The sequence below is a fragment of the Pollachius pollachius genome (assembly GCF_949987615.1).
Source record: "Pollachius pollachius genome assembly, chromosome: 9".
Classification (NCBI taxonomy): Eukaryota; Metazoa; Chordata; class Actinopteri; order Gadiformes; family Gadidae; genus Pollachius; species Pollachius pollachius.
In genome coordinates, this window is record NC_136942.1 from 23,664,372 (window position 1) to 23,673,755 (window position 9,384).

The 9,384-nt window shown below is 44.4% G+C and overlaps 2 protein-coding genes across 3 annotated transcripts; both read right to left on the bottom strand.

Annotated features, from left to right (window-relative positions):
* Positions 1 to 204: 204 nt before the first annotated feature.
* On the bottom strand, positions 205 to 3,453 carry akip1 (A kinase (PRKA) interacting protein 1). Of its 2 annotated transcripts, XM_079742687.1 has the most exons (4): positions 3,079 to 3,453; positions 2,885 to 2,980; positions 1,455 to 1,598; positions 205 to 786 (listed from the first exon to the last, which is right to left on the bottom strand). In XM_079742687.1, exons 1-4 carry the CDS (start codon positions 3,238 to 3,240, stop codon positions 649 to 651), a joined length of 540 nt encoding a protein of 179 aa, XP_079598813.1. In that variant the 5' UTR covers positions 3,241 to 3,453; the 3' UTR covers positions 205 to 648. The 2 variants fall into 2 exon arrangements, with proteins under 2 accessions (XP_079598813.1, XP_079598814.1); XM_079742688.1 differs by lacking the exon at positions 2,885 to 2,980 and having other exon boundaries at positions 3,079 to 3,451.
* Positions 3,454 to 5,232: 1,779 nt separating this feature from the next.
* Positions 5,233 to 7,511, bottom strand: rpl27a (ribosomal protein L27a). Its single transcript, XM_079743623.1, has 5 exons — positions 7,493 to 7,511; positions 6,848 to 6,911; positions 6,653 to 6,728; positions 6,038 to 6,212; positions 5,233 to 5,412 (listed from the first exon to the last, which is right to left on the bottom strand). Exons 1-5 carry the CDS (start codon positions 7,493 to 7,495, stop codon positions 5,284 to 5,286), a joined length of 447 nt encoding a protein of 148 aa, XP_079599749.1. The 5' UTR covers positions 7,496 to 7,511; the 3' UTR covers positions 5,233 to 5,283.
* Positions 7,512 to 9,384: the final 1,873 nt, after the last annotated feature.

Consider the following 9,384-nt stretch of genomic DNA (forward strand, 5'->3'; position numbering starts at 1 on the left):
TGTTCACCTGAGGATGAATTGTTCCCCATAAACAATACTACGCTTCTGTATGACTGATGTGTGAGATTGTCTTGAGATGTAACTAGCGCACAAAGAAGGGAAGATACAAATATGAAATATTAAATACAAATAATAGTAATTGTATAATTTTAAGTGCTCAATTATTAAATGTAGTGTAATGTAAAACAAGTGCCACGACTCAAGTGTGTTCAAACAAGAATACCCTTTATTATTTACAAAATTGACATTGTGCAATTCGAGAAGCCCTGAGGAGAAAAAATAATTATAACTCATGTCAAATAAAATACTGTACACATCTGGAATCACATTAGGCAGCAGATACATATACGTGTGTCAAATAAATTATCAAAAAACAACTGAAAAATATAAGGAGACAAGTTAAAGGGCCCAGATTTCACTTGACTCCCTGTTAATCTCTATTTCACATCACATGTGGCCACTGTAGGAATTACATCACACGTGCCCACTGGCAGGATGACTCATCCAACAATCATCTGAATGGACACCCCTACGTCTGAGGTCTCTGTAGGGGCGACTCCCAAAGGGCTTGTGACAGATTGGGAATAATTTGAAATGGAATAGATGGCACAGTTTTATTGTCTTCTGTGATGATCAAATGTGAATTGGTCAGGAGAGGGGTGAGAGGTCAAAGTTTAGCGTGATGCTATCTCCAGCGTGGAGGCTGACCCTCTGGGCCTGCTGATGGACGTGGGGCAGGCTGGCCGTGATGGTGTAGGTCCCTGGGGACACCTCAATGTGGAAGTCCTGAAGAGAACAACAAGAACCATGCAGGAATAACTTAGAATGGACACTCTGTAAATATCCACGTTGTTGTGTTCACACTGGAAATTCACCTTTTGCTTCCAAAAACATATTGGCTACAGGTCTTGAAAATGTCTCAAATGTAACCATATATATAGAAATATGTCATTGTGTTTGTCGGACACTCGTCTCCCTATGGGCAGAGTGGAGATCTCAGCTGCCTGATTTGTCATCATTCATTTGTTCATAACATAGCAGGACATTGTGTGCCACTCAAATAAATATGTGGTCAACATGGTCCATTAGTATATAGTGTGTGTGTTGACAAATCGCCATACGCACTGTCGAGTTCTCAATTGTTTGATTCATTATTATTTGTTTGTTCGTATAATATATAATTAAAAAATGTAAAATTCATTGTTGCCACTATAACTACAGCCTACTATATATCTGAATGATGGAGGGCTTTCAGGGGTCATCTTTAAATTAAAAACCCTGGAGCCATTCTGTCAGCCATCATATCTACTGAACTGGCTGAACAGGCATCATCACGTGACCTATATTCTTATATTAAAGGCCCTTTAAATCTGGACAATGTCAAGAGTTAACCTGGGACGAACGGTCCTTTAACCTCACTGAGAAGCTGTGTTGGCCCTCTTATCGGTGCTTACTGAATAGGCGGCTGTGCTCTGAAGAGGCCTTCCCTCTGTCCTGCTGGCCGGTTTGGGGGTTCTGCCAGCAGCCCGGTGGAACCTGGAGGCATGACTTCTCTCCGCTACACTGAGCTCAGAGCAGCCGTCCGGTCGATGGACCTTCTGGAACACACACAGAACTAACTCACTGGGCAGCCATTTCTATCTAGAAATCTATAACGTTGAGATGTCACAATTTGGGTGTGTAACAAAGGGATGGATTCCGAAATGGCTCAACAACAATACAACATAAAGGCCCCTTCCCAAGGAAGTCAGAGTGCACTTTTCAAAAGACTTATCCCGTACTGACACTCTTCTCCTTTATATACACTTGTATTATTTTAAATCATAACCAAATGTAACTTATAATCAAACCTTTAAATTTAGGGTTGGCAATTGTTTGATTGTTATCATTAACAATCCATATAAAACACAATAAACACATCTCTTTATAATAATGTAAATGATCTTTTAACGCTTTTCTCTCCTGGGATTACAGGCAAGTAACGGTTTAGCTATAGAAAACTCTCCGATTAAGTTTGATAAGTCGTACACAGGTAAGCAATGGAAAACACCAGGAAAGTATTTAAAATGTCTTAAGTATGTATAATAGTTATCTGAATAATTTTAGGATTATATAAACTATCATCTAAGACAACATAACAGTTAACATAACAGTTGTCTATACCAAAATAAGTCACTGTGATTCTACCTATATATCCTCTATTATCGTGGTTTGGTTTATGGTCGGTTTACCTGTTGGGAATAAGATAACACAATTTATACTTGTACTTCTAATGTACTGGCGTCAGCTCCTGATGCAACAGTAAAAGGCACATAGCGCCATCTGCTGACCATGCTGTGCATAGCAGAAATGACCACACATACCAGTAAAATAACGAACAGAATAATACAGTTCAGCGACCAAATCATTTGTTGTTTTTCATACCTTAGTGAAATGGTTTGAATGGGGTAAAATGTTCCCGTCTTTTCAAACACCCAGTGCCGCATAAGCAGTCAATCAATGTGCTCGCAGTGACAGCTGATCATGGATCAATTATCAGAAACAGAAGCAGCCATGGGCCACCCAAACACGTCCGAGAAGGTTACCACTGCCTTCATTGTTAGCACATTATTTTGTCAATCTCGTGGTATTGTATAAATTGCTCAGCTTTATGTAAACGTTAAGACCATCAACGCCTTTTTTGTGTTTGTTGACAATAACACATTAAAGAACTTCAGTGACACCCTGAACTTTAGAAAGAGTGACAAAGACCTGGCAAACTCCGTATTACTGACATTTTAATATTGATCGACCAAGACGAGCCTACACTGGCGAAAAGAAGGCTCAATTTAGTAAAATAACCGATGTGAATATCGCTCCGGCTGTAGAGCATTAAGCGCCTCACCATGCACTGATGGCTGCTCTGGACCATCAACGCTCCCATGGTCTCAAAGGCCTGGTCCAGATGCGTCTGGTCCAGAGGTGTATACCTGTGGGTTCTCTGCAAACAAACGCCAACAAGCACACACCAAACAGAGGATACCGGACATTAGTCGTCACGCAAGAGAGGGGCTCTCCAAAAGAGAGGTTTTGACGCACCTCAGGAGGATCTTGCCCGTGTTTCTGAACGGTTGAGAGAGGACTCAGTCGGGCAGCAGAGGCGGTGCAGTCCGCACGTCTCCTTGAGGCCCGGTTCAGAACCTCGGTGCCGAGGAGGGCCACACGGCGCAGCGACAACTCGAGCCCGGTCTGGTTCTCCATGAACGGCTACAAACCAGGACGGCTCAGACGATCTGTTCATGCTATCTGTTCTTTTTTATGATTTTTTCTTCTGAGCTCTACATGGGTGACAGCGCCCGTCCGTAGATATGACGTCACAATATATCAATGACGTGTTTATTTAAATTTAGAATATACCAGGACGGAAATGTGACATCTGATTATACGAAGCCTAGGAACGACAGGTTGTAAGATTAACCAGGACAAATGTCCCATACTCAGAGAGCATGAATTGGAGAAAATTGCAAACATATTTGCTCGCCGTTTACGCACAGCCTTGGTTTGGTTTTACCGGATATCCTGAACACAGTCCCGCCTGTTGAAGCCCTACTGCTCGTTGGTTAAGATCTTCTTTAATAGGCCCATGGTTAAGATCAGACCGCAGGGGGTCCACCAACATCTATCAGACCCTAGATTAGAGGCGGTTTGGTGTGTCACAATGATGGAGGATGCTAGTTTGAAGCTCAACATTCATCATTTCTTATAGTTGCAATCCTTCACAGTTTATAGCAATAGCCATATGTTTGATCCTCGCATGAGTATACCAGAGGGTTTCATTGTGCGTCATTATACAGATGAGGTGAAACTAATAATATATACTCACATTAGATGCAAAGTGAGATATTTCAAGCCTTTTTTCGTTATAATTTTGATGATTATGGCTTGCAGCTTACGAAACCGCCAAATTCAAAAAAAAGAGAAAAAAGGTATTTTGCTCAGTGGTCCACGCAAATTGCATCTCATTTGGAAACCAAGGTCCCAGAGCCTGGAAGAAGAAGGGAGGGGCACACAATCCAAGTTGCTTAAAGTGAAGTGTGAAGTTTCCACAGCAAGTGTTGGTTTGGGGAGCCATGTCATCGGCTGGTGTTGGTCCACTGTGCTTTATTAAGTCCAGTGTGTGTGGCACCTGCACACTGAAGTACCAAAACCTGGTTCACAAAGGGGCCAAAACCAAGCACTGAGTACATATACATCACTGTACTTTTCCGGACCTACCGCTGTATAATCATTTTATTGATATGTAATATTCAAATTTTGATATTTGGGGTTTCATAAGCTTAAGTCATAATCAAAATAACAGATTTGATATTACCTTTTATTATAGTTATCCATGCATTCAGGACCTCCAGGGTCCTGATGTATTACAGCTAGTTACAATCCCTCACAATCAATGGTTCATGCACTGAATTATTTCATACGTGCAGTCTCCTTTAAAATATATGGTAAATTATATTCACTTGGAAATTGTTCTGTTTGGGGAAATGAGAGCTTCATTTTTTCAGTAGAAGACACGTACGCTCCAACCCAGCAGGACCTGCACTGAATAATTTCATCTTAAAAATAACAAGCTCATATTTGAAATTCTGGCTAGGTGAAATCAAACAAATCCCCCTCATTAACTGAATGCAGTAGTCAAAGTGGTCTGCAAAGATTCAGTCCATGAGATACAGGGTCGTTTATATTCGAAGACCATGATGTTGTGACCCGAGACTGGAACCGTCATTAACAAAGTGACCAAGCCACCGACGCACCGCTCATGTTCTAAGACTGGAACCTTCATTATAAAAGTGACCAAGCCACCGACGCACCACTCATGTTCTAAGACTGGAACCTTCATTATCAAAGTGACCACGCACCGCTCATGTTCTAAGACTGGAACCTTCATTATCAAAGTGACCAAGCCACCGACGCACCACTCATGTTCTAAGACTGGAACCTTCATTATCAAAGTGACCAAGCCACCGACGCACCACTCATGTTCTAAGACTGGAACCTTCATTATAAAAGTGACCAAGCCACCGACGCCCCGCTCGTGTTGTAAGACTGGAACCTTCATTATAAAAGTGACCACGCCACCGACGCACCGCTCATGTTCTAAGACTGGAACCTTCATTATTAAAGTGACCACGCCACCGACGCACCGCTCATGTTCTAAGACTGCGTTTGAGAGACAAACCACACAGCATACAGAAACCGGGTCCCCTTTGTACATTTATTTTTTGCAAAAACAGAAACAGAGGTTCTCTATGCGGTCAGCACGCAGGCTCCGCCCACGGCCTTGATCTTCTCTTCCGCCAGGCGGCTGAAGAACTTGGCCTTCACAATCACCGGCTGCTTGGGCAGCTTGCCTTTGCCCAGCACTTTGTAGTAGCCCTGAGGAGGAGGAGGAGACAGTCAACATGCAGTCAGCAGCTGTCCTACGACCAGGCAGAAATATGCTAACCTATGGAATACAGCAGTGAGAGACTTGACTAGCTAGACTGAGCAACTTCATGAAGGCTGTCTTTTGAGTAAATCTTTCTTTTGGATTATATTCCAGTATCTTCCCTTCATGAGAAAAATACCATTGTAGCAAAACATTTGCTTTGTTATCACTTGTTACTACATGTGCATCCATTCACTTCAAACACGTGAATAAACAGACTCAGACACACTTTGAATTCACTAGTTTCCACAATACAAACCAGGGTCTCCATCGATGCTGATAAAAATGGGTCTAGTGCAAACCTGAAAACTTAAGTCACAAGTCCACCAAGAACTGCCCATAAGTCACTAAAACCTGGCAACATAAGGGATGGTTTAAACATTATAACCACCTAGTAGCCCCTGGTCTAGGCTTAGTTACATCAGGGATGTTTACATGATCTGATCCACCACCAGGAGGGGACCATCAGAATACTGTTCCTCTGCACTGTGGCCGTCTAGACCCACCAACGAGGGCCAGTCTGCTCCCACATCATTCACTCCAGTAAGGTGACCGATGGTTGAGGATACTTACAGCGCGCACAGCGTCGATGATGGGGGCCGGTCCCTCGGGCTTCTTGCCGTAGTTCACCCTGGTCTGCTCGCTCACCAGAGTCCACAGCTTGTCCAGGTTGATGGTGGGGCAATGGGTGGTGTTCCTCTTGAGATGGTAATGTCTCATACCCAGCTTACCGAAGTACCCAGGATGGCTACACACACACACACACACACAAAGACACAGCATGTATTTAACTAACCAGTGCAAAATAAATGTGTCCTGTTAGAAGACATCCAACTGAACAACCTTTGAAGCCCACCAACAGCAGTCAGTGCAGGTATAACATTAGACTGTGACTGCCCATGTGGGTGACTGGCCAACCAGAGGGCCAGTCGGAGAGTAGGACCAGCCGTTGATCTAAGAGAGCTCTAGCACACCAAGACAACCTGTGTATCGAGGCGAGACTCTAGTCTCTACAGGGGCCACTTTCTGCTCTACTAAAGCAGCCCGTCACATCATGCAGAAAGTATAGTTAACCCAGATTATAGAAATAGTTGCTTGACAGCTGCCCAGCGGTTTGCCCGGTAAATAACGCAATCCATAACATGCATTGGTCCAAGTTATCTTGGAAGGGAAAACGGGACAACTCACTATTTGTCGAAGTTGATTCTGTGATGGTGCATACCACCAGCATTACCACGACCTCCAGGATGCTTCCTGTGTTTGCCTGCAGACGAGGGGACAGAAACTCAAGTCATTCCTCAGCGCAGGAGGCATTTAAACAGGTAGTCCTCATCCCAGGGTGGGGGTGTTAATAACACGTGTACGACAGCGCTTCGGACTCACCGATGCGACCATGTCCGTGGCTGACGTGCCCACGAAGTTTCCTGGTCTTCGTCTTCTTGGTCGGCTGAACGGAGGAGCAGGTCGTTAATCACACAGCAGCGGGGACCCCAACACTTATCCATCATACAGCAGGACGCGTGGACTGGGGACACCGCTCACTAGCATTAGACCCAACTATTGTAACCCACCCCTGGGGTGTTATACACGTCTGCCACATTATCAGCTCCCCTACGCCGTGGTTAACAGCCCCGCGTTATCGCCTCGGGTTGCTCAGGTTAGCGGTAGCATCGCGCTGGTCTGGGCTCCGTGTTAGGACGCGAACCGCACACTTTATCAGCTATCCCATGCGATCAGAGTATCGACCTGCTTTCCGGACCCGAGCCTCCGTCCGGAGGTGAGCCGAGGCGTAATGTTGGGTTCATGTTTCAGAACCGGAGGGCTGACAATACGGACTCTGCGACGGCAGACCGTGGTTCAATTTGCATCAAGTATACGCATCGATACCGTCCATAACCCGTTGGCACACCCAGTACGACTTCATTATGTTTGTTAATGTTGTCTAAATATATTTTCCAGGGTAGATGAATAAGGATGGAGGTAGATTTGTGTTGAAGCGTGAGCACAGAGATTCGTGTTAGCACCTACCATCTTGGAGGCGAGAAGAAAGAGGAACGGGATTACGAGAGCTCTCGCTCTTGAGCGAGATTTGCGGCCGGATGTTTACGATGAAAGCCAAACACAGCGACCCCTAGCGTGTCAATGATGTAGTATAAGGGACAGGACATTTGAATATTAACGTGTTAACTGAGTTAACACTGTTAACGTTCAATAATCATACTCACATATAATTAAACGATAAATAAAAGGAACCAATATATATTGCCCCAACAAAAACCCACGCGCACACGTTTTTTCCTTCCTTTTGCACATTTTATTTTATAATTGTATTAAAGTCATTCATTCATTCCCTCATTTGTGTGCATGGATGTTTTGATACATTGATACAAATGCATGAGTGTCCTTACTGTAAATGTTGGTTAGGTAATCATAACAATATCATTAGCCATTCTAAAGCTGGCATCTACAAGTTAAACTACACAACAATAACATGATAATTGAAGCCTTGGGAGATAATTTCCCCCTTGGCAATCGATTCAGCCCCCCCCCCCCCCCCCCCTTCAGCAGATCCTCATTATCAAGCATAGTATGATATCTGTAGCATGATCTAGACACATCTCTTCACCTGTTGTTGAGCGTCCTACATTGAGGATCTCAGCCCGCTAGGTTTGATTATCAGGTTTGATTGTTCTGCTGTCAACAGAGCGTCACTACTATCTTCTCCTGGTGTGTTTATCCTCAGAGAGACTCATCACCTGGAGAGGGTTCAGTCACTCAAGGCAGCACCATGGTAACCTGCCCTGAGGGCCGGGGTGTTGCTACACGGAGAAGACTCTCACCAAGCCGCTCACCTGAGAGCCACAGCTCCTCACCTGAGAGCCTCGCAGCAGAGCCCAGAGCAGCTGGAGGGGAGAGAGGAGCTGGATGGAGTGATAGCATGTAGCTTCTGGATCTACCGCGGTGCAGTGGGAAGAGCCTGAAGGGTAAAGCTATGTTATATAGATACATATATACATATGTATATATATATATATATTGTACAATACATCTTCTCAGCCTTGCCATGATATTTATTATTCTTTACATTTTTTTGGTTATTTATTTTTTTAAGATGTATGAGGCAAATTATTTTTGGGCTATGAATCCAGTGATGAGGAGTTGAAAAAGTGTTATTTACAAGGCTGGTCCACATTAGCCTCAGAGATGAAGACGATGGGACCAGACCAGCCCTGCAACCTACGGAGGAAGACCTCTGCAAGGACGAGGAGACAATCTGCTGACCCTGATGGATGCAAAAGGGCTTTACTCAGGAGAATCAGGTAGCATGAAGGGAAGGAAACATACTGGACCACATAGCTTTGTTGGAATGGACAACTTGTGTGTGTGTGTGTGTGTGTGTGTGTGTGTGTGTGTGTGTGTGTGTGTGTGTGTGTGTGTGTGTGTGTGCGTGTGTGTGTGTGTGCTGCGGTGTATGATTACAACCTATCTTCCTCAAGTCATCTAAAACTGGCTCCAGTTTAGCCAATTAATCTTCTAAAATCCACCCATTTGGATAGGAATTACATTACCAGAAAGAAAACTAAATGCATGAATTTGTTTGTTGTCATAATGACCTGACTTCTATTGTACATACATAATGCAGGATTCACCCAGAGGCCAAGAGGATTCTGGGTAATTCCTTCATCGCTTTAGTTTGCCTGGAACGTTTGGAAGACCTAACTGGGGCTCGCCAGACGTTGCGCTCCATGGCCCCGGGGCCCAGGGTGACTCTGACACGGGTCCAATGGCCACCTCACCGGCTCCAGCCGGGGCCTGCGCTGGTCCATTCTTCTCATCAGGTAGGACCAGCGTAGGACCTTAGAAGGTCATGTTCGACGGTCAGCCCTAACGCTGTGGCAGTGGACAGATTCACTTTGGAT

Coding starts and splice junctions, on each gene's coding strand:
- akip1 (XM_079742687.1), bottom strand. CDS start 3,240: ATGGAGAACCAGACCGGGCTCGAGTTGTCGCTGCGCCGTGTGGCCCTC. Junction 1,599..2,884: donor AGAGCAGCCATCAGTGCATG/GTGAGGCGCTTA, acceptor TGTGTGTTCCAG/AAGGTCCATCGACCGGACGG. Junction 787..1,454: donor AGAGCACAGCCGCCTATTCA/GTAAGCACCGAT, acceptor TGTTCTCTTCAG/GACTTCCACATTGAGGTGTC.
- rpl27a (XM_079743623.1), bottom strand. Junction 6,729..6,847: donor CCACGGACATGGTCGCATCG/GTGAGTCCGAAG, acceptor CCTCGTCTGCAG/GCAAACACAGGAAGCATCCT. Junction 5,413..6,037: donor TCATCGACGCTGTGCGCGCT/GTAAGTATCCTC, acceptor CCTCCTCCTCAG/GGCTACTACAAAGTGCTGGG.